General features: G+C 35.7%; 1 protein-coding gene across 1 annotated transcript in view; it reads right to left on the minus strand.

Annotated features, from left to right (window-relative positions):
- Positions 1-2,151: 2,151 nt before the first annotated feature.
- The window catches only part of LOC113232463 (type I inositol 1,4,5-trisphosphate 5-phosphatase), a 34,346-nt gene continuing 10,264 nt past the window's right edge, over positions 2,152-26,233 (minus strand). Inside the window, exons 5-14 of the mRNA XM_026467204.1 lie at positions 25,839-25,967; positions 24,810-24,971; positions 24,132-24,256; positions 22,913-23,020; positions 22,003-22,099; positions 17,242-17,372; positions 16,786-16,963; positions 14,837-14,873; positions 4,812-4,978; positions 2,152-3,599 (exon numbers count right to left, since the gene is read on the minus strand). Coding sequence (XP_026322989.1) covers positions 4,818-4,978; positions 14,837-14,873; positions 16,786-16,963; positions 17,242-17,372; positions 22,003-22,099; positions 22,913-23,020; positions 24,132-24,256; positions 24,810-24,971; positions 25,839-25,967 — 1,128 coding nt within the window. The 3' untranslated portion in view covers positions 2,152-3,599; positions 4,812-4,817. The remainder of the gene's footprint in view (positions 3,600-4,811; positions 4,979-14,836; positions 14,874-16,785; positions 16,964-17,241; positions 17,373-22,002; positions 22,100-22,912; positions 23,021-24,131; positions 24,257-24,809; positions 24,972-25,838; positions 25,968-26,233) is intronic.

The following is a 26,233-nucleotide window of genomic DNA, read 5'->3' on the forward strand; positions in this document are numbered from 1 at the left end:
ACTTTTTAGATCTGTGTCTGGTAGTAAGTTAAAGCCTGCAATCCTCTTCAGACAGGTATTTACTATTTACGCTAACGCTTTCTTTCGTTACCGCACAGAGTTATCACCGTTTAGAGGGATTTATAATCGGTCTTATTTGAAGATGGAGTAAAATGACATTTGTAGGGTTGCCAGTTTTTATAAAATTTTAAATAGTCATGTATTTGCTGTCGACTGTTTTATTTCTTATATTAGAATGTGAAAGAATGCCAAAAATGCCTGAATTGTGAATGTTACGATGTTCTAATTGTGTTATTGTCTTCTTCATTCTTATTCGTGTATCAAAATAAATATTTATTCATACATACATTTTAACAAGAACATGTGGATTTGATTATCTTTATTGAATAGAAATGAAAAACTTTAAAATATATCTCCTCTTTATACATAGAAATAGTTCCAAATGTTGTGTATATAAGTAATACTTGCAAAAATGTATAATTCAAAAGAACCTATTTTGCCTTGTACCCAGCAGTTCGAAGAATAATGAGCCGACGATGATTCAAATGAAACAAATTCAACTATTTATTGCATGCTTAAACAACATTCAGTGGATAGTCGATAGAATATTTATCGACTGAAATCTCTAGCTGCTTGTAAGCTCGCAACACTGCGCAATGAACTGTCATTTTACTCCATCTTTAAAAAAGATAGACTATATTTAAATATTTTTGTTCGGAAGTAAAATCTGATGAATTATTAAGTCAATGAACAAAAGTTATTGTTTATAATGTTAGTAATATAGTCTTACGAGCTTGTTAGTATTTTACAAATATACCTGTATACAACCATTGTAAATGTCATGTCAACTTAATTTTGTTATAGCTTCTAATGGCGCCGTTTCAATTTATAGTGGGTAGTGTAACAAACATTTTTACTGTGTATTTTTAATCGTAGCCTTATTTACACCTACTCTGAAATGTATTTAATTGCTAAATATAAATAATGGGATAAATACAATAGCAAATATATTTTTATAATAAAATACGGATCTCGTAAACAAATGTATATTGATCTACTATTCTAAATTTTGTTTGTATTTTTTAAAACAATGGCATTTTAGTAAAATATCAAAATGAAATTTACCCTGTGATATTAATCCTGGCTAATAAATTATAGTACTTATTCATTTTTGTTTATTAAGAAAAATTAACGAGAGTTTAAGATAAAACTTCGGTACGTAAAAATTAAGAATATTACGTCACGATTTTTGGTTTATTTTCATAGTTGTTTGAAAATTATTACAAAAAGTTTTTATAAATAAATATTATAGTGAGAAATACGAGTAATACTAGGGTTTCAGGCAAACACAATTTTCCTAAAACGACAACGCCTCAATAATGGTCAGCTTTGGAAAATCACTCAACAATTACTATGGAGTCTTACGATGTCATGTTGGACCACCCTTGATGCGATTTTTTTTCATTTACCTATAACTAAGGCCGCCTTAAAATTAGAAGCTTATAGAAGCGCTACAGTGGCGCCACTGTGGCGCTGCAGCCGCGCCACTACTTATTTTCATGCAGCGCTTCTCCAAGCGTCTAATTTGAAGGCGCTCTAAATATATAATAATAACTAATAAAATAAAACCTTCACAATCAGGTACTCAAAGACTTAAATTATTTACTAAGTTCAAAAATGATAGACATATAGTTGAGAATCCAAAAACTACAGAAATTCTGCCTAACTAGAGATTCATATATATAAATCTAACTTAGAAACGAACAAACGACTAGATAGGATATTATGCATTACGATGACGCACAGATTTCTTTTACGGAAGACGTTAAATATTTTCACAACATTTAACATTACCTGTACCTAAAGCTAAAATATAAAGTCCTAAAGAAATCTCTCGAATCTTAGAAATAACCAAACATACATAAAGGAATGGTAGTCTAGTTATTTTTCGATCTTTAACTGAATATGTAACGAACAAGTGAGTCAATATCAATCTGATACCTTTCGAAAGTATTTAAAATTCACATTGACATAGAAATGTACATCCAAGAAATATATTATTTAGTTAAATAAAGTTTTTCAAGTCCTTACGTAATTAAAAGTAAATTGCCGCTTAAAAGGCAGTTGTCAACTCGGAACTCGTGTGTGACGGGGATTTTAGAATCCAAATCAATCTTCAATCTAAAATTTGCAGTTTTTAGTAAAAAAAATTATTAAACGAAGAAAAAACGTAAGATTACCGCGAACGGTGATTACGGTGCCGTTTCTTTGCTTAACTACATATGACGTCACGTTGTGTTTAGTATGTGCATAACAGATTAAAAATATTACGGTATTCAGATTTAGTTTATTGATTGAATTATCGTTTTTATTATACAAAATTCTTTGTAACTACGTTTTAGATTTTTTTATGGTTTTTGTCCGATTGCCTATTGACTGTAGAGTCAACCGCCGATTGCTTAAGTTTAGAAAATGCGCTAGACCCGGTGAATCAGGCTCCTTAGTATTATTTTAACACGCATTTTTCACTAAGTGGTTAGACGTGGGTGATAGGCCGCGCGCGATTTCTATTTATTCAAATTAATTCATGTAAGTCATGTAGCATGACGTGGCCGCGACTAGGAGTTAAGACTAACCGCTGCAACTGCGGTCGCTCGCGGTGGTGGTAGTCTCTTAGTGGAAAATGGCACTTTACATCGATTATTGTACTACCAAATATATTATTGAATTTCTCGGTTTTAGTACTTTGGAAAACCTGGAAACTAAAGTTTATAACCATTTCGTCCTGACCATACTTACTTACGGTGCAGAGACATTGCCGGTCACAGAGGAATATATGCACAAAATCAGACTAGCACAAAGTGCAATGGCGCGCACCACGCTCGGCATTTCCCTTGTCGACCGTATACCTAATGTGGAGATACGACAGCTAACAAGGGTCGTAGACGTCAGTATGCGGATCGCCAGTCTAAATTGGAAATGGGCAGAACGTTGCTTGGCGGGACGACGACCGATGACCAAGGCGGTCACTGAGTGGTATACCCGGTAGGAGCGAGACATCCTCGAGGCTGACCTAGGCTAGATGGTCGGACGATATCGTCGGGGTGGCCGGAAGATTGTGGATGAGATTGAGCTGACAAAAGAGGAGGCCTATACCCAGCAGTGGGTGTCAACGGGCTGAGATGATGACGATGAGTACTAAACTTATTCCTCTGCATGTATGTTTGGCTATTTCTAAATAAAATGACGTTATCTACCGCCATATCAAGGTAATCTCTACAGTCTATATGAAATATAAATATTTAACACAATCACTATACACAGATAAAATAGATAGTTAATAAACCTCATGGAATGTCAAAAAAGCAACACTAGAGTATTCTTACTATGTTATAAGTAGTTACGTATTAAGAGTTGGGTCGCACTTGTCAGCACGCACGATCACAATAAACGTGTGTTTTATATACGGTATTATCAGCACGCTTGATGCTGAAATATGCTAATATTCCTTACATACATAACACAACACACCCTTAATATGGACGCGGTACCGATGAGTGTTGATCTATGGACGCGGTGCTGAAGAGCGAGCGCCAACCCTTAAAAACCAAATTTTCACAATTGTAATTTTGTCAAGATCATACGACCTAAAAAGACGACATATTTAATCAACAAAGAGTAATGTCAGAATCTGGTAAGCGACATTATTGAAAAAATGAGACATTAATACGTGTGCAAAAAATATTTTAAAATGATGCGCTCTAACCAGATTCTTCAATGAAGCCCTGATCTGTTATTCTTCAAACTGTAACGATGAAATAAGAAATGGCCAATTAAACGGCTAAACTTGATCATTATTCTAGTGAAAAATATAATTTGCTTTTTTTCTTGCCGGTCTACTGAACCTAAAACCGTACAATTGGCGAGCATTATTAAATTATTTCTATAAGTACAGCTACGGAGGCGGGCCATACATTCTCACCTTCTTCTTTTGCCTAGGCAATGGGAATAAGGCCATTTATAGAGATAGATAGATTCTCACACAAAATAAAATAATTAAGTACAGTATAGAAAGACGATATTTTTTATCGATTTCAACTAATAATATAGTATAAAAAACGTCGTTCTTATTTGCCGAACATACTTTTTATACTTGGCCCGCCACAGCCATTTTGTTCCTCATCTCCTAGCTACCACATCTGACAACTGGGTAAGACCGTGTATTATTATTAGACAAGTATGGTAACTCCATACAAACGTCGTATCGCGGCTTGTATGTGTGCACGCCCGCCGCTCGCCGTGTACAGACGCACATATTCGCCTAATGTCGCGGTGTACTTGCGTTACATACACCGGTGGTCGCACCCGCGATTTATTACAGAATTGAATCGTTCGCTCGGTATTAAAAAAGTTTGTGGTTGTTTGAACAAGAGTATCTCAAATTCAGAATAGTTCAGCAATTAATTTCTATTTCATAATCAAACGCCCATAATCGAGATAACAATCCCCGATGTTGATATAAATATATTAATATTCATTACCTAAGTACTGCATTTTATTTGAATATAGCACGAGAATACTGTGATGAACACGTTATTTTTTCAAATTATGTTATAACCTGTAGTTACAACTAAAATAATGTGCCAACCCTACGCTCGGAGGGAAGTGTAGGCATTTACGCGGCGAGCAGGCGGGAATTGACCTACTTGTCTCATTATACTATGGTAAGAGAATTTATGTTGTCCTGAATAATTTGGCTAATGCAAGTTGCAACAGTTATTCAGCAGGACGTAAGATAGATAAGTACTTACAAAATTTTATATATCAGTTTCCTTAAACAAGCTGTTAGGACTGTCCAAATTGAAATGAATGTAGCGAGATGTGGGTGATCCAGCAACTGACTCCGTGTGGGACTCGTGTTCTTCAGTTTTTGAGTGTTTTGGAGAAGTTTCTTGGTGATATTCTTGACGAAGATTCCCTGTGGATAATGTAAACATAGTTACTGAGTTCGCTATACATATAGGTTAATAAATATTTTAGTTAATTTGTCAGTTCTAAAGTTGTAATCGTCTTTACAGCTTACTACTTTAGGAAAAAATACGTTAAAAAAGTTAATGTGAGATTACATTTTTTATGTCAAGTTTTGGTTAAGTGCTTAACGGAATTCAAATATTATAAGCAAAACAACAACTACACAATAAGCAGGAAATAATTACAAAAGTACTTACAAGCAAAGCGCAACGATCTACACAAAGGAAACACAATGCACAAAATAATATTTAAAAACGAGAAATAATTAGATTAAACCTAAAAATAAAATTAAAAGTCTTAAGTCATTACAGCTAGCAGGCAAAATTGTTAAACTTGGTTATTCCAAATCAATCATTGAAAACTAATCCTAACGAATCAAAATGTAGTTAAGGTCCTAATATTTACAAACGGTTTGCATTTTAGTTAATTCATAACATTTAATCAATCATTTAAAAAATGACATTATCAACAGAGTATACGACAAAACATGGAAATTAAATAAAAAGCACAAAAAATTGAACACAAAGTGCACAAATATTTATTGACAAACAAGCACCACGACACACTATGCAATATTTTATTCTATTAATTTTATTATTTGTTACAATTAAATACTTTTTAAGTGGGTATAACAACATAACTCAACGAGTTAGACTAAAACATGATGAATTAATGGTATATTTCGAGCAGCGCATGAGTGACGTTGTCGCGGCAGATTGTTAGGAACAAATTACAATAATGTATCTAACAACGACACCAATTGCCTAGTTTCAACGTAGGGAACTCCCAACAAAATGAACTTAGAACATCCAAACTAGAATCAATTTTGAACCCTTATTATAAATAAAGATACATTCTTGCTTTTGTAATTTTGGCTCTGATCAGACCTTAAGCAGACCACAGTGTTGTGCTGATCAGTGTTTAGAGCGGTGTTTGGAGTGTGCGTGTTCAGTGTTCTTAATGATTCAACATAAGCAACTGCATAATTCAATCGCGAATTTGCATAATTCAAATGCGAATGCCTATAAATGCTAGTGTCGCGATGCAATCCCGCGTTTGTACAGCTGCTAAAAGTGACCGTATGTCCCCGCTCTCAGTCATAAGAGGTTAATCTTATCTAGGACCGCCTATCTGCGCGAGTTGGTCAAATGGTTCTGTAGTAAATGATAGATACTCTGCCGCAGCATCAATAACGCGTTGCTCGAAAATCTACATTAAAACGAGTAGTTGTATGAGCAGCATTTCGATTGCATCTCAACTGCGAAATAGCAGTCATTCAGTTTGAATACAGCTGACGTGACTTCACGTTAGCTGGAACAAAACTGCCGTGTTTTAGCGCAACTGTAACTGGCGTGCAACTAACGTGAGCCAGCTGTACGAAGTCGGCAGTTCTGATACCGTTGCAATTAAGCAGTATTGCCGACTGTATCTAATGTGCAAAGCTGCTATTTTGCTGTAACAATGCAGTCGGATTGCAGCCCAGATGACTACGCACTAAGAGTCGTATTCCAGAACTCTACTCAATGCTCAAGTCAGGATTTGAGTATGATTTAAAGCACTAGAAATCATACTCAAGTCCTTGCCATGGGGGCGTATTTCCAGTGCTTGAAATCAAATCAAATCGCAAGTCCTGACTTAAGCATTGAGTAGAGTTCTGGAATACGACCCTAAGAGTCAAATTACACTTGCCAACAAGCTTCAGTACCGCATGTTTGTGGAACGATATTTCAGTTTAAAACCGCTGTCGTAACATACTTCATAAGTATAGTGTGTATCTTTAATTCATCGGACATTGGCATAGACAATCAAGAATTTTTTAGGTAGCAATAGGTTTCATTATCACGGTATCGCTTTTATTCTTCTGATATTTTAGAAGGGTTGACACCCTTCAAAACACCGCTTCAAAGTACGCGGGTTCACGCTCAGTGAAAGAGAGTAAGTAGGTATACTTATAAGTCTGTCTTTTAAGATGTCATCTGCCTCTTGCCAATCAATCCGTGACTATGGGGCGTAAAACAGCTATGATTATGCCCAGAAATTAAAAAGGTCACGACGTTGTAAAAAGCACGCTATGTTAGAATTTCTAGAATAATTGTTTAGTGAATAAGTCATAGACTGAGATATATAAAACGACCTTTGACTTTGAATAAGCAAAAATTGTGATCTAAGGGCGCCTTCAAGTTAGATGCTTATAGAAACGTTACAGATTTTCATACAATATCTGGAAGCGCAGTAGCAGCACAACTATCGTGACACGCGTGCGTGACACTTTTGCAGTAACAATTAGTGAAGAAAGACATAACGCGTGACTGTTGCATCATAGTAGTGCCACTATAGCACTTCTTTAGGCGTCTAATTTGAAGGCGCCCTAAGCAAGTTTGTCGTATTTATAAAAAGAACTTTGTCTCAATTTAAGGAAGAAATTACGAAGTAAACTCATCAATTAAAGATATATTCCGTACAAGTGTTACTGAAGTTGCTGTTAGTGGTAAATAACTCTACAACTCTACTTAAAGACTATGATTCGAAATGTCATTATTGTCGAACAACGCTGCAAATTAAGGTAATTTATTCATTATTGACAATTTTGTCACGACGTCACCACAATTATTTTTATTTGTGTTGACTTTATAATAGTGCTAATGGAATTTTATTCACATCATATGATTACACTTTGGTTTAATTTAAATATAATTAAAAATTAAGCGAGACCAGTTGAATAATTTTCATTATGGTAAATTGGTCCGCGAGAGATATAATGGGCCTCGGTGTCCTTGTTCGCAGTCACCATTTTTGCAAATTAGTTCGGTGTTGCCGTTTAAGCACCTGTTTGTGCTAATTATCTGCCAAATTAATGGCAGTGTTGCCCTTTAAACTACATTTTCGATGTCTTTCCTGTTATTTTTCGACAATACCACCAGAAAGACAATATTACTGCCACTGTCTTTCTCCCGATCAACTGGCTATAAGTACCATGGAAAGCCATTGACTCGGAGGGCCAAAACATTCGGACCAGACGTGATGCTGTACTGATATAATGACATTCAGAATCGAACAAAACTAACATAAATGTATGATACTGACCAGTCTTATAAATAAATAAATATAATGACTACATGCAACATTGATTATTATAACCTTATTAACGAACTAGTTTTCAGAGTAGTGTGCCAATATTGAACAGTTACTACAGGGGCATCCAGTACGTGAAGCGCTCGCACATGGGTTGTCTCAGGACAAAATAGTCGATTCAACAAATTATGGATAAGGGCTTTCAGTCACGCTGCATTTCTGCGTCTCGCGGAAAAAGATTGAGATGAAAATCTCTACAAAAATGGGACTTCGGAGACTATTTCAAAAATAGATTTCCATACTTCGCACTTGAAACCCTATATTTGGTTTGCAGTAAACTTAAAAATTGGTGGAATTGAGTTAACACAATTTGAAAGTTACAAAAAAATAATAAAAGGCTCTTCGAGCGAATAATGTGATTTTTTTTTATTTATACATAATATTTAGTTATTCATTTTTAAACGAGAATATAAGTTTAGGTTTTCATTCAGTGTTTTTTTTAACTTTCAATAAATACACAATTTTTAGTTACGTTTCATTTGCGTTTTATAGGCTTGGCATTTACAAAAAATCATCATCAATGATTATTAAAAATATTTAAAAAAGGTTTTTCATTTTTAGAAAGAAAGAGTGCTCAACATTTGATTACTATAGTTCTTCAATCTCCACAGATTATACTAAGTTTCACTCTATTGTGTTGCTATGTCCATGTAACCAAAATAATAATGATTGTTGGTTTAGTATATTTCTTTTAATACTGTTTAATTAATTAATTAATTACTCTCGAGTCTCGAAAATGCCACAAACTCGTCGAGACTAACAAAATATTCAAGATCGATACCCAAAGCCCTATTATGTATAAATATAAAATAAACGATTTTATTATGTGGATAAACCAGTTCAAGGTTGCAATCAGTGTTTTTTTTGTATATGCAAGAAAAACTATAAAGCTGGTAAACTTAAAAAATGAGCTGTCAGACCATTCTAAAAAGCAAATACAACTCTATATTCTTACATAGCCAGGTATATACTACTACACATGGTTATTTTTCTAAAATACTATCAACCTTGCAGGATTATATTACTAACATCATAAATAATAACTTTTGTTCCATGACTTAATGATTCATCAGATTTTATACAGTCAGGAGCACATCAAGCTTGACACTTTGTAGTTTGGACCGTTCTTACCGTAAGCGGCATAGAGTTCGAGTCTTAAGTGTAAAGCTTGACGTGCTCTTGACCCTATACAAAAATAAATAATTTAAATAGATACAAAAATAAAAATATCTAAACGGTGATAACTCTGTGCGAGTAACTAGACAAAGCGCTAGCGTAAATATCAGTCCGATGCAAAACGCACGAGGGGGGAGAGATAACTTACTACCAAATATAGATCTAAAAAGTGTCAGATAGTACAACAAAACTTAAAAGTTTTATTTAATGGAAAGGACAATGGCAAACTCTCATATAAATTTTTGTTGACATAATTTGTATGCGTCTGTTTATGAAACATATGTGCAAATATAGAGTTGAAATTCCTGGACAAATTTTGTTTCGGGATTACTGTTCTGAGAAATCTGGAATTAGAGATATTCCAGGTTGAAGTTTTGCAGGTTATGTGTGTGTTACGTAATTGAATAAAATATATTCGGTGTATTATAATATCAAAATAAAGTACGGAAGCCTTAAAAAGAGTAATAGAAGCCGAATGGTGCCGTGGGTTTGTGAGGTGACGAAAGTTCAGAGAAAATTATTTTTTAAACTGGTATGGTCAAACGGCTTGAATTTAAGCCATAACAAAAAACTGAGTTAAGAAACTGATAGTTGTAGATATCAGTCCGGTTACATACTAATTCGCCATTAGAGTTTCTTTTAAATATGATTTTATTTCCAGACTTAGATAGGCTATTATAATTTGAAAAATGTAATGAATTTATTTTATTCAAACTTAAGACATTTAAAGATGCTAACGAACTCTTTTAAGTACGATGTTGCCATTGTTCTTATGTTTTGTAAAAACCCATAGAACAAAAGTTGTTGTTTATGATGTTAGTAATATCGGCAATGTTGTTAATATTTTCAAATGACCCTATATATTTGCTATTTAAATTGCTCTCAATTCTACATGGAAAAGAACACTAATGTTTAACATGACCATAGGATGCCTTACCATATTAAGTAAGACTTAAATTACTAAGTTGTTCAAAGTGTAACGTTTATTAGAATAATAAAGCTATGTGCACATTGGCGCGAGTAATTTATTAAAATTTTGACGAATAACTATTTTCGTGGAGACCCGATTACAACAGTGAAATTATTCTCATCGATTTGACTTTGACAAGCAACAGAGAATGTCTTTCGTGCACAATTAGCTAGTGCATTTTGTGACTGAGATATTTTACAATCTGTTTTTTCCTGACTTGACGACTATGATGACTGTTTTATTGAGTTCTTAGGTTTTCGCGATTGTTACAACTAGAAAATGAGACTATTTTTTCGGATCTAAATCAAATCATTAATACTATAATATAATATAAACATTAATATTAGACACACCATTGGTTGATGACTTTACCATCTCAGTCAGCCATGACCACTGGACTTGTAAAGTGCCCGAAGCGTTGATTTGTTTGAAAAAACAAATATACGAAATTATAACAAACTAGTGGAGTAATTTCACATAAAAAATAATTGAATATCAATTGAATTAAAATAAAAATATACGCGATTTAGATCCGAAAAAAAGTTTCATTTCCTATTAGATCAATTTAATTAATTGAAAATATCACGAAAAATACCATTTTGAATATTAACTGATGCTATCAGTGCAAAAGTGGTGTAATCCCATGAAATATGCGTAGACGGTAATGAGGATTTTAGAATTCGCCAAATTAATTATATACAATAGTAATCAAAATAAATAACTATGACTAATATAAAATTATTAATTTATTTTTATATATTTAAATAGCATCCAAATATAAATACTTATGTACTATACTATATTATCGTTCAAAGTATTATTGTAGATGAAAAATCAAAAATGCGGGTCACACCACTTTTGCGCTAATTGCCTTAATTTATCTACGGTGAATGAGGATATTGTGGAAGTTATTTCGTGACCAATGTGTGCATAGCATTAGAGTAATACAACTTTAAACAAAGGAACTAAGTAATGTTGATAATAAAATCAATGAGATTTTTTTTAATACACAATATTCTTAAAATTGTTCGACGGATAAAATTTAATAATTAAAAGATAATTTCATTTAAATTGCAATTGAGCTTACCTAGACTAGATTAACTTGAACCATTTGGTATAATTATTTCTACAAAAAACCGAAAAGATAATTTGAAAGGTTTTCTTTAAAGAAAAGATACTTTTAGAAGAGTATAGTTTTATAAGGATGTCAATTCTGTTGTTTACTCGTATGTTTATAAGTAAATTTAGCTTTTCTGTTTGGCAAATTGGATCAAAGACATGCGTCCATGACTATTCAAAACGTTGTTTTAAGAATTTGATATAATTTCATTATTATTTATTGATATAACGCTTCAATAATACGCACTCGAATCGCGCTAAATTTGAACGCGTTCGGCTTCCGTCGGTGCTGGTCGGACGCTCCACCTCCTCACATCCCGCGCCTCAAACCATGAGATAGCGGAACAATAATAATATTGTCACTTCATAGCGTTGAATCTTCGTTTTAAAGAATAACGATATAATGAATTTTCATCAACAAATATATATAATAATAACTACAGTACTATTTCCTAAACCGGCAAGTTTCGGAGCCATTCGCGATTTTTTGGATTGAATTTCGTAATTTAAATTTATGTAACAGAATTGACAATTAAATATGTTTAAATAAATTTAGATGCAAGTTGTTTGCATTGGTTTTTTTTTGCATCGCATACGTTACGTTGTGACAGCTATGCCGTCGACTAGGTTAAATCCACATTAAAATTGGCTAAGGAGATTCAGCACAATTTTTTTACTGTGGTTAGAATAATAATTGCCACATCATTTCTTCAAGTCTAGTAGGAATGTTTTTTCTAACTCCTCTTAGTGTCACAAAATGTAGAATGTTATAATAACATTCGTTGTAATAATTTAAAGACATTTACTCAAAACCAGGTAAAAATGACTTGGAGAGTTAAACCCCATCAAAATACTGTACCGTTGACGAAAATCAACCTTATCTTAATGACGTTATCAAATGTGCATACGGTCGACGATTTCGTGATGAGGGTTGATTTTCGTCGAACATGTAGATATTACGATAGGCTTGAACACTGAGATCATTACAACAGAGTCCGTATAGGGTTTACACATTATTATTTACAATATTCATAAAATATATCTAAGAAACTGTATAATACAAACTTTTAACAGTAATGATTCTCAACGGCTTAGAAAAAAAATTGACATAACCGTAGCACACCTGCCGAGATTGATATCTGTTACCGATATCGTTGTGTCAAAGTAGTGTAATGTTTTTAAATAAGTTTTCACTCATTTATTTGAATAGGTAAAGGTTCTACCATACAGCCTCTTCACGTGATGGGACTACGTCACTATATATTACGGCAGCCATGCTACTAGACCAGAAAGCCGTTTCAGGTGACATTGGAGTGCATCTACTACGCTTTAAGGTTAAGCGAGCTCTCATCATCAACCCTATTAAAATCACTATATATATATATATATCACACGATTAAATACGTCACTTAAGCTGACTAAATAACATAAGTACACTTCGTACGCTTGGTATAATAAAGCCACATACCATACCTTAAGAGCTTTTATTACGTGAAAGTCATAAAAATAATCAGAACTAACTGAAACAAATTATGAAATTTTTTCAGATAAGTTTTATAAGTTTTAGATAATTACGAGAACGAAATTAGTCGTAATTTCGTTCGAAGAATCTTTTTTGCCGAAAAGTGGTCATTTTGCGGATGAGGCCTTATTACACCAAGAATACGACTTATTGAATATAATTCCGATTATTATTATGAATTCCATGCGTTTTAAAAATATAAAATAAGTTCATGCATGTAAACATCAAATAAAAACTATTTTCGTCGATATAAAAAAAATATGGTACAAAAAATACCATTCGAATCAAGTATTACAACCATTTTGACAGTGGAATAAGTCACATAGAGTCGTACACTAGGTATAAGATTTGCGAATGTATTCCTCAAGTTTAATAACAGAAATGAGACGTTTTTTATTTAATACCGCATTTACACATTCTCGTTGGGATAAGTGTGGTTTTTATTTTATTGGCGCTGGCGTCAGGAGCGGTTATATGCGCCGTTAGATCCCAGACGTCGTCCATCATTTCAAGTTGACGTAGACGTGAATATATGCGGACGTATAAATGGACAATCTGCTTTTATTACGGGTATAAAAAAAAAAAAAAGTAAACGGGTAATTTTCAAGTTAGTTTTCTCTAAGTTCGGTGGCTACTTTTATTATTTAAGTATTTGAGTGAAAATAATAGTTCATGATAATATTCTATAATATTGGAATAATAAAATTTCCCACTGAAATTAGGTAAAGAAAACTACCCTGAAAATTACCCTAATACGGTATTAGATTAGTGGCAGATCTCATTCCTAGCGTATATGTTATACAAAACAATAATTATGTGAAGTCAAATAAAAAAACACTGTTTTTAGTAAACAAATAAATGCAGTTATGGTGAAATTGCATTTCAAAATAAAAGTTCATTCGTGTGTAACTAAAAAAGTTGAGTCTTCGAAAGACAAATTCAGCCAACAACAACGTTCGAATTTCAAATTACAATGTCAAACACTAAATCTACAAGGATAAGTCTGTTCAACCAGTGTCAAATTTAATTTTCCAAAATAGCGGTTGCACTACGACCACCACTGTTTGAATTTTTTTTAAACTATCGTCAATATATAATTAAAAAGTTCTTAAGAAATCGTTATGTTTTAATTCAGCCTCATCCTTCTAGAAAACAAAATCAGGAAGTGCATTTCAAGCCACTACAATCGCATTTGACTTTACGCGCTCGCCGTCTGCAAAACCCGTAGCATTTCAATGCCAAACAACACAACCCCCCTTTCTTACTATTATCCGACTTGCACGACTCCCTACTATTTAGCCTTTCTAACTCCGGTGGTACTTTATCTTGATCGTTTAACAACATATCCAATCTGCTTTTCAATTGAGTAGGCGATACGCTCCTATCTCGAGTTAATTTAACGCTTTTAATGTCGATTTTTGGTCCTAATACATCGACGATTTCGTTCGACAAATCATCAGGATCAGAGGTGTTTGACGCTCCTTCTATATTTGGTGTGTGTGAATCGATACTTTCTGGAGTGTAAGGATCTAAACAACGTGTCGCACTTAATAGGGTGGTATCTATATCGTTCACAAAAATACCATCGTAGCTCGAATAATCGGCACTAGTGATTTCCACATCCGGTATTCTTAAAATCTTTTCATTTAACGAACCAGTTCTAGCTCTTTTTAGTCTTTGGTCATCGAATTTAATCGGGTGGCTGGAAGAGGCATCGCTTTTTGATTTTTTGATAGCATAAATATCGGGATATGTCGGTATGCGAGTTAATTTAGGGGTGTTAACTACTCTGATCCCTCCGTGTCTTAGGGAGAGGGTAGAGGGTATGCGGACGGCGCTAGCGCAAAGTATACAGGGGATCTTGGGGTTGCAGCAAGGTAGTGTACCTCTGTCGCATTGCAGCATCACGCGGAGGTAGATCGGCTGTGAAAAAAGTTACGAGTGTTAGTCACGATCACAAACTTAACCTAAACCAAGTACGTTCAAAATCAATAACACGTTTCTTAGTTTGCTATACTTGTATTAATAGTGACTTTTTGATATTTCTACCGCAGATATGGGATATGACGTCATCTGCAGATGCGGACGCGGATGCGAATTTGTCATATTTGAAATCTACAAGTGCGGATGTGGGAAGTTTCTTTTTAATAAACTTGGATAGTTGTGGATTTGGTAATAATTGAATTATCATTAATTTAAGTAAAAGATAATAATTATACATCATTTTATTACAAAGGAAGTGAAAAATAGAAGGCATAGAAATATTACGACATTTATTAATAATTAAAGTTTTCAAGGATGTTGTGGGCCGTCCTCTGTGCGAATAGTTTTGTCAAAAAATTTAAAAAAATGTTGAAAGGTCATTATTTCACAAATTATTGTTGAATACTTAGTAATTATATTGCTTAAGTATTTTTAACAACATTAGTGTCAGTTTGTAACTTTTTTCTTAATTGAGACTCATTTCGATCCTGCAGTCAAACTGTATATACAGTTTTGTAGGACTATGTTTATTTAAATATATTGTACCCCCCTTTTCTTAAATTCAAATAAATAATAATAAAATAATGAAAACTCAATATTTGTTGTTTATAAAACAAACAGGTCGTTGCCTGTACTACACTTCTCGATCTCTGAATGGCTAATTAGCACCAGTACTCGGCACGCGCCTTAGTAGGTCCTGTTCCCGGTGGCCTCGTGTGACCTGCAAAACATCCGTATCCACACAAAGTCTGCATCGATTGATTCGGATGTCGGATGCGAGATATTTAAAAATAAGCGGATGCAGATGCAAATGTTTGCGGCATCCCTGATTTCTATGTCTAATCAGTTATGTTGTATCAATTTAACTGCCTCCGTGGCCGAACGGTCCGGAACCATACTGGACTGTCACGCTGGGGTCCCGGGTACGACTCCTGCGCCGAGATAAATATTTGTATCATCATCATCATCATATCAGCCGGAAGACGTCCACTGCTGAACATAGGCCTCCCATAAGATTGCCAGACTAGCCGGTTGGACGCAGTGGGCATCCATCGGTTACTCGCCGCCCTTACCAGGTCGTCCGTCCATCTAGTAGAGGGTGCCGTCCCACTGAACGCCTTCCGGTTCGTGATCTCCATTCGAGAATCTTTCTGCCCCAACGGCCGTCAGTTTTATGGCCAATATTTGTACGCCCACATTTATTTCTCTCGTGAGTTGGAGTGTAATTTGTGGTAGTCCATGTGTGTGTCCATGGTAGCCGGTATACCTATTCGCCGAGGTAGTAAGGCGCGGGGAGAAATCTGTGGCTCTAGTGGAAAGGGGTACAAGTAAAAAAAAACAACTTACAAGGAAACGCGAAAAACACTTATGCCCTGGCCATTCTCGCGTCAGGAACGCTTCCGCGGCCGCCTCTTTGTGACCAGAGCATTAACGCTTAATAATGTCATATTAAGCTTTAACTGTCTTTCGCGTCTCCTTGTAACGTTGGGTTTTTTGACTTGTACCCGTTTTCTGGTATGATTATGAAATAGAAATTAAATGCTTAACTAGTCTGAATTTGTGACACTCTTATTCAAACAACCATAAATACAACAATAAACACGTCTACTATTTGATATAATTTTTGAAATATCGAGCCAACTCGATAATATCGAGTCAATTATTTAGAATTCAGGCTGGTCTATCGGGGCGCAGTTTCCAAACAAATTAAATAACATTTCGTCTCTATTTCTGGTCATGTACTCGATGGTATGGAGTTACAGTACTTGTCTTATTATAACTATGGTATGGAATTAGGTAAGTATGTATGAAGCTTCGAGCAATAACCAGGTGTACCAACGTTCGCACATACCTTGTGGTCCCCCATGCAGGTGCTGGGCCCCATGAGGCCGTACTCGGCCCTACGTCGCGCCGGCGCGTCCACAAGCCGCCTCAACTCAGCTGACACGCCGTCCCCTGGGGAAGGCGAGCCCTCCGATTGGTTGCGGACCAGCTTTCGACGGACGGGGGAGCCCTCCGATTCCGTTACTCTGAAAGCGAGACAATAAAAAATAACAATGTTATCAAAAACGGGTTAATTACAGTCACAACCACAAAGTACACCTACACTCGCGAGAGAAATAAATGTAGGCCATACAAAAATATTTCTCCCGCCCGGCCCGGGAATCGAATCCGGGACCTCTGCGTGGCAGACCAGCAAAGTAACCGTTTGGCCACGGAGACAGTTAATACCGGGGATACCACCGCTCCAATTTGAAAAATAATGTTTTAGAAGAGAAAGAAAAAATATGTCTGTACGGATAGGTACCTGGCATTAATAGCTTGCTGGACGCTCGTCGGATCAGCAATGCTCTTTCTGGCGACGTTGATGCCGGGTACGGACAGAGCATCGAGATCAGCTACACTGCTTTTCTTCTCGAGCGTCTTCCCAGGGCTCGACTAAATGAAGGAAAAGTTTATTAACGTGGATAGCTTTAGCGTAAAACTAAACCTAGCGAAACGCACTGCAAAGTCGTATTCGTAAAGTAAAATGTGCGGGTTCTTTTAAACATACTATAAACTTCTATAAGTAAATTTTTAAGTTTATTCAATGTCACGATGTTTTATTACCATGAATTTCATTTTTTTTTACTCATTACTCTATTACTTTCTTCTTACACACTCTGAGAGGTACGTTTACAGTAACCATCGCTGATGTCGCTTTAATAATTGTAATTTTTAAATTTATTCAATATAACGATGTTTTACTACCACGGTTTTTTTTGTGAAATTACTCCACTAGTTTGTTATAATGATTATAACAAAGATCGAAACACTATGAAAAATTCGTTCGATCCGGCTGTTTTCGAACCAGCACCCGCAGGCAATCCGTGTCAGACGCTCTGCCAATTAAGCCACAGAACGAACCACCAGACGTTACGAATTTTTCTATGTTTGTTGCAGATCTTTGGCTTTGGTTTTTAACGGCTTTTTAACCCGTGAGAAATTTATTTCTTCACGCTGAGAGGTACGTTTACAGTAACCATCGCTGATGTCGCTTTAATAATTGTAATTTTTAAGTTTATTCAATGTGACGATGTTTTACTGCCACGATATTCAATTATTTTTTTGTGAAATTACTACCACTAGTTTGTTATACTTGTTAATACAAAGATCGAATACTCAGAAAAATTCGTTCGAACCAGCACCCTCTGCACCTACCCACCTGCAAATTAATCCACAGAACGAACCAACAGCCCTTATGAATTTTTGTATGTGTTTGTTGGAGATCTTTGGTTTCGGTTTTTAACGTTCTACAAGCAAAACTTTCAGGGTATGTTTAACAACTTAGAAAAATTACATTAGCTAGCCAAAGTTCATTTGCACGACTCTACGAATTTGTCTATTTGCGCTTTTCATACAAATTTCAATCGACTTGTTAACCATGTAATCAGTCTGAAGTTCAGACTGAAATATGAAGAGCTATATATTCTCTGAACCTTATTTCCTGGGTTTCAAGTTGCAGAATGTTGTATGGATTTTGAAGATACCTCCTACAGTTAGTTCAGTCTAATTTTAAGACTAGTTTTTTTTTATAATACCAAGTGACGGGACGAATAAATAGTGTGCCTGGTGGCAAGCGACACTCTTATCCATGTAACAGTTGTAGTGCCACTCAGAGCTTTAAATTGCAAAGATTTTAGGGGTACTGCCACTGCGCCCGTCACACTGAGACATAAGTTGACAAGTCCCATGTGCACTGTGATTCCCCCATAGGCCATAAATCAAAAAAAATCATTGGCTTATCCCGGTTAGATCAACTCACTAAGTTAGTAACTAGTTAACAAGCTTCCAAAAACTATAAATATCAATGTAATTAGGTCACGTTATCATTCACTTTTGTGCATCGGAAGTGAGCGCATCGCGAGACTAATTATCACCACGTGTGAGTCATCGAAACTTAATCACTTTGTTTTTGAGTGTCACTATTCCAAATCAAGTGTTTACGTGTTGTGAAAGCATGGAGATCCAAGAGCATGGTATGTACTTTTATTATCAATTTTTTTTTAATTTTTTTTATGCATATTTTTTTTTATATAATTTTTTTATTGAAGGCAGTTTTTTGGTGAAAATTTTTGGCATAACTTAATTTCCTTTAGACCTACAACTTTTGGCTGCGCTGAGCTGCACCTGAGGTATATGGTTTTTGAATAAGGAGTATGTCCTTATTAAGAGCTATAAGTTTCATTTGCATCTTGCTGCCTCTTCTTGGCTTAAAGGGGTGTCAAAGTATGCATGTCCATAGTATTGAATTTTTAATTTTTTTTTAAGTTCAGCTTTCATATTGTTTTAGGTACATTTTTCAAATGTTCTGTATCGAGGATGACAATTTTTGATATTTGGCACTCTAAAGTGGGTAATCCAAATGAAAAAATGCAACACGTCCTGAGCACTTTGACCGAAACATCATCCCTTTCTGACGACATCGAAAATATTGATTTAGAGACTTTAAGCCTTAAAATTAAGAATATTTGTAAACGAATTTCCCACTACTGGGCAAAGTCGAATCGTACTAGATCTAAATTCTTAGAAAAATATTCAGATTGGCTGCATGTCGTTGAAAATATTGATGTACAGCGAACTGAGTTACGTGTATCTCAGAGCTTTGACGAAGTTAAACCATCAACTTCTTCATCGCATGGCCGTCCGAGAATTAACTTCGACGACACCAGTAAACGTACAAAAAGGAGAAGATTGGCTAGTTTGTCTAACCAAGACCCTTCTCTTGTACAGTCATTGCTCAATGCGTCCGATAGCTTGTCTTGTCCTGAAATCGATTCTAGCGAAGTTTTATCGCTCATTGTTGAAGCTCAGTTAACTCGACATCAATATATATTAGTAAAGAAATTTATAGACAATAAGTTTTCAAAAACCATTTTCCCATCTTACCAAAGTGTCGTGGAATCTAAAAAACACTGTTATCCTTCAGATATTACTGTTACAGAATCATCCGCCGAAGTCGAACTTCAAAGTTTATTAGATCATACTGCCAATCGGATTCTCAAGTCTCAAAAAGATGTTTTGGATAGTGTACCTAATGAGTCTCTAGATAAGATATCTTTGATAGGGAAATGGGGTTTCGATGGCAGTACAGGGCATTCAGAATATAAACAGTGTTTTTCTGACTCCACTCTTGAAGACAGTAGCCTGTTTGTTACTTCGTATGTGCCACTTCAGCTTGTTTTGACAACAGATAACAAAGAAAATTCAGTAGTTTTGTGGAAAAATCCTCGTCCTTCATCAACTCGATACTGTCGTCCTATACGCCTCCGATATTTGAAGGAATCGACTGCAGTGTCAGTTGAGGAAGAAGCTCATTTTAAAGATAAAATAAGGAACTTGCAGCCTACTGTTTTCAAGGAAGAAGATCGCGAATATCGCATTACTTATTGTTTGCAACTTACTATGGTAGATGGTAAAGTGTGTAATGCACTTAGTGGTGTTTCTTCATCAAAATGTTTTATTTGTAACGCCTTGCCCAGTGAAATGAACAAAATTGACGAATGTTTAAATAAGGAAGTCGATGAGAGTAAATATGAATTTGGTTTATCACCTCTTCACGCGTTAATACGTTTTTTTGAATATTTTGTTCATGTCGCGTACAAGTTAGATGTTAGGAAATGGCAAGCTAGGTCCGCTAATGACAAAATGCTTGTTGCTGCAAAAAAATCATATGTTCAGACTCAATTTAGAGAAAGATTAGGGCTTATAGTGGATAAGCCTAAAAGTGGCGGAAGCGGAACATCAAACGATGGTAATACAGCCAGGCGGTTTTTCTCGAATTCAGAAATTTCCGCTGAAATTACTGGGATCAAGAAGGATCTCCTAGATCGTTGCTGGATCATCCTTCAATGTTTAAATTCGGGATATAATATTAATAAGACGAACTTCGAAGAGTTCGCTTTAGAGACGGCTCGGCAGTTAGTTGCCGAGTATCCGTGGTATAACATGCCTGCTTCCGTTCACAAAGTTCTAATTCATGGTGCTAATGTTATAGATTACGGTTTGTTGTCAATCGGAGAGTTGTCTGAAGAAGCAGCTGAAGCGACTAACAAATACATCAAGTCTTTTAGAAAAAATCATACGCGTAAAATGAGTCGCATTGTGACCAACACAGATTTAGTAAATAGGCTGCTTCTTCATTCAGATCCCTTCATAACAGGTCTACGAAAGTTACCTGTTAAAAAAAAAGGTGTACTGTCAAAAGCTGTATTAGACTTGTTATGTATTTAAAGTTAATATTGTTGAGATTTAATGTATTTTGGTATAATTTGTGTTTTGTTTGTATTTTGTAAAATGAACTTTTTTATGTATTTTTATTGTTTTAATTTATTCATTTGTGGTTATTGTTAATACAAATAATCATTATTTACACAGTTTTACCATTAAAAGTCGCAGTATAAAATGTTTTAGATACATCGTCTAAAAACAAAATTACTGCGAGACATTTTTACACCTAAATATTGTCAAATATTTTTTAAAATGTATAATTTTATTAATTTACGTTTACCTAATCATATTTTAACGTAATAAAATAAAAAAATAATAATAATTTCGGAGTTACGTATTTATGACCGCCTTAGTATGGAGCGTGAATCACCGTGATGTGCTTGTAATTTCACTAGCACTATTACCCTTTCAAACGGGAACGCAGTGATGCTTTACATTACTGTGTGGCGGCAGAAATATTTAAGGTGGCAGTACTTCCCTGGACAAACTTTTTCACAAGAAGCTCTACTGTTACTAAAGTAATAATAATAACACACACACACAACATAGCCCCGCACTAGGCAAACCCTGTGTCGCGGGTGTCATAGACACACACACACAGACAACCACAAATTACACCCAAACTCAAAAGATAAATAAATGTAGGCCATACAAATATTTCTCGCAGCCCGGGAATTGAACCTGGGACCTCTGCATGGCAGTCCGGCATGGTAATCGTTAAAAGAGAAAATAGTTAACAGTTTCAAATCAGGTAAGGCGCCAATTACTACATCGATTAGTAATTGTGTTGGTGACTTACCTGATGGTTCTGTCTTGCGGGCGACCCTGACCGCGCGGGGCTGCTGTCTGAAGAAGATACTCGACCACTGCTGTCTGTTGAATCCGTCATCGATTTTCTGTGGGTGACGTTTAATTTGCTACTTTCCAATGATTGATTGGATCTTTTGTTAAAAACTAAAAGGTCAATTTAAATATCTTTATTTCGAGAGAGTATAGCCAACAGCCACAGCAAGTGCAAAATATCATATGCTATATCTACAGTACCTACTCAGGTTTTTGGAGAAAACAAAATGGCGACTACGAGAGCCACCACACTTATTAAAGCGAAATCGGCTCGAGCGGTTAGAATTGCGAAAAGCTTTATGTTCATGCAATAAGAGCGACAAAGACGATGCTTGCTTCCATTCAGATCGGACGGACGAAACACAACATCTTTTTCGTAGCTCAGTTGGGACAGCGATAATCCGGTTTGACGAAAAAGTCGCTGGTTCGAATGCACATGGATCGAAGGAATTTTTCTTTGTGTTTGTTCGATGTTTGTAACAATAATAACAATAATTTTCGTTGTACATATTATTGACATTTTTTTTGTGGAATAACTCGACTAGTTTTGTTAAGAATATTAATACAAAGATCGAACACACAGAAAAAATGTTTTCGACCCGGTGGATCTTGAACCCACGACCATGCTGCACCGTAGCATTGCTCTTACCAACTGAGCTATAGGTCAAGTTACCGAGCTGTCGTACTGGCTTTCGGCATTCGTCGCCGCTAATGATATCTGGTGAGAGATTTTCGAAAAATCTTTTTTGTTCTTATTACATGGACATAAAGCTTTTTCTGGCCAAAAAATTCTGGTTAATAATTCTGGTGACTCCTTTCAATAACAAAGGCCAGAAAATTAAAGAAACACAAAGCAAAAATACTACCTGGAATTATGCAGATGTTTGTTTTCGCCGGTCCGAATGGGGTCCTGATTTTGAACGAGTAATCGCGCCGACTGCGACAGTAGGATTCTATCACACCATCCTGGGCACCTGTTTGAGAATGTTTGACCACAATTCTTATAAGTTTACGCGGGACTTTTCGAATGTAGCTACGCTTGATTAATAATCAATCATTTATTGCGTCCAGGGGTACCGACCACGTTGTTATACGTGTCGCGTCTTCATTAATCCACCAAGTCTGCGGATATTGTGGAGTACATGCGAGTGAAGGCCAATGCAAACCTGAGGGTCGAGCGGTTGGAGTCGCGCCACAATGTGAATTTTAATTCATTTGTGGTGCGTGTACCAACTATACACCTGTCGACCTTCATGAGAGAAGACTTTTGGCCGAAGGGTGTCATATACCGGCGTTTCCGAGGACGGCTACCGGACACCCACGTTGCGTCACACGTCGAAGTACATACGTGTAAATAAATAGTGTTATATGTATATTATCATGTTATATTGTATTATGATTAGTCCGTAAGGTATTTATTTAATATTTCTGTTATTGTTTTATTATATTATTGTTATATTATATGTATGTTAGTCTGTAAGGTATGTATCTATGGGTCCTAGTTGCCTGAAATAAATAAATAAATAAAATAAAAATAAGTCGCTGGTATTATATTACTTACTTACATCACTTACACTACTTACATTATTTTCCATTACATGCATTATTTGATACGTAATAGTTATAGGGTTGGGTATTTGCGTGTGAAGCACTTTGGTGGCATGGCTTACTGGGTTGTAATCGCTCACCATATAGTACTGGCAGAAAACCAGATCTTTTTGACTTTTCATGGTCCACTGGTCTACTAGTATTTATGACGAGTGAGGGCCATTTTAGCACAAAGTGTAGTCATACACAAAATTATGTTAATTCTCACTGTATTTGTTTGTTTGTTTGTTTCTCCCACCACATTTGTTTTTATTACAGTATATGTTTTGTATAAATGTGTATTAAATTAATAATGTGTATGTGATTTTGTGTTATTCTCTATGAAGTGACTGTAAATGTTTTGGTTCTGTTTGTATTTGTGCTGAATAAACGTGTTATCTATCTATTTAATAAAAACCAACTTGTCTGTCCGTACAATTTTCGTAGAAATACCACAAACATCATCGTGTTGCTAATTTTCGAAAGCATTCACAACACCTTGTTCGCATGTAGTGGGTAGGCGCAGCGACATCCTCCTCATAGGGGTATGATGGAGGGAACTTGACGGGGAACTCCCATAAGTGAGTTCGCAGCGCTTCTAGTTCGCGATCGAAGCGTTGCAGCTGTAAACAACAATTTATTATTAGCCTTTAATTAAAACAAATGGAAATTACATTTTTTGCCCCTCAGGCACTGTCACTGCGCCCGTCACCCTGAGACATAAATGGACAAGTCCCATGTGCCTATAAATTCACTGGCACACTTACATTACCGCTTGGCGGCAGAAATAGGTAAGGTGGCAGTATTTCCCTGGGCGAACTCTTTCACAAGGAGCTGTACTGTTGCGCTTGTGTTATTATTTTTATATTTTATGTAGAAGGAGGGTGGGGAAAGTAACTGCATTACAAAAAACTCAACACTGGATTTGCGGTATTTAACCATCACTGGTTCGCGGAGAAGCAAATTAATTCACTGTAATTTTTTTGTTTGGTCACGTAAAACTTAAAATTTTGCTTTAAAAATAATGAAAGGGACATCCTTATTTAGTATGCTACACTATTCGTCCGATACACGATACACGGATAGATGGCGAAAAAGCGATTGAATTATATGTGATTCCCTGTGGCGCTCCTGTCCCTGCAGAGGGCTGATGATAACGTTGATAGAATATCTTACCCAAGGCTCCCGGAATATCTTCTGATGTTCAGCATGCGAGAACTCCTTCTTGCCAATGGTGAGCACGAGCCGATCGTCCTCTCTCGCTCTGAACACGAGCTTCGAAGACTCGACGTTAGCGCCATTCTGCAGTCGGCATGCTGTCAGCTCTTCAGTTATTTTCTAAAATGCACAGTGCCACTATTTTATTCTGTGATATGGTAAAAAGGGATGTACGGGTAACTCTACCATGTTGGAAAATGCCAAACGATCTGTCAGTCAGTATAGTACTGCCAACTTGTAACACTAGTAACAAAAGTAGTCAATGGTTTGTAGTTCCACTGCATTGAGTGCAACACCGCTTTTGATAGTTTTCACTACAGATATACTTTTCTTCTCGTGCAGCGCAGTATTGAAACAGACTTCCTTCCCATATCCAATCTAGCCCGTCTATCGCTTCTTTCAAGAAAAGGTTGACTTTCTTGCTGAACTCTCTTTTAATAATTTTATTGTTTATTTACATACTTATTTATGTATATGTATGTGTACTTGTGTATTGTGTGTACATTTATGTGAAACTATATTGATGCTATTATTATATCTCAAAAATACTTATGTAAGTAATGGTATTTTTTTTATTTATGCAGTTTATTATATTTCTTTCTCATTCTCTCTTGTACGCTATTACCCACTTATATATAACCTTAGCTCTCACTGTCCTGGGTTGGCTGGAAGAGATCTCTTTTAGAGATAAGTCCACCTTTGCTCATTTTCTGTTGAACTAAGATTTCTGTTTTATTTTTTGCAATAAAGAATATATATGATAACTCATAAGACTCATAACATACTAATTATAATATTAAAATTGAATGAAGTTGAAGAATTGAAGAAAAAAAAAAGAATTATTAACAAAATACTTAATAGTTTTGCTAATTACACACGATGTTTCGTTTGTTACACTAACAATATAAGTGTACGTACAACGTTACAATCACACTCTCAATCACAGTTATTATGTTAATTTTACAATCAACGAGTAAGTCAGGGTACCTTGACAACTCCGCCGGTATCTGTTCGAAAGTTGAAGTCCCCGAAGATGAAGTACGGCGCGGCGTTGACGTCAGAATGGAGATGGCGTAGAGTGTGACGTAACGCACGTCGCCGGCTGCGGCAGTACACCTGACAAGTTAACAACCTTATTATAACTAAGGTAATCGGCATTTTTAGTAAAATTTATAATAATAATGCAATCATAGGCCTGCACTAGGGAAACCCTGTATCGCGGGTGCCATGGACACACAGATAACCACAAATTACACCCAAACCCACGAGATAAAGAAATGAATACTATGCAAGTATTTCACCTGGCCCGGGAATCGAACCCGGAACCTCTGCGTGCCACACCAGCACGGTAACCGTTCGGCCACGGATGCAGTTAAATTGAG

Source organism: Hyposmocoma kahamanoa, unplaced genomic scaffold (genome assembly GCF_003589595.1).
Source record: "Hyposmocoma kahamanoa isolate Upper Pololo Valley unplaced genomic scaffold, ASM358959v1 76, whole genome shotgun sequence".
NCBI classification, from domain to species: Eukaryota; Metazoa; Arthropoda; class Insecta; order Lepidoptera; family Cosmopterigidae; genus Hyposmocoma; species Hyposmocoma kahamanoa.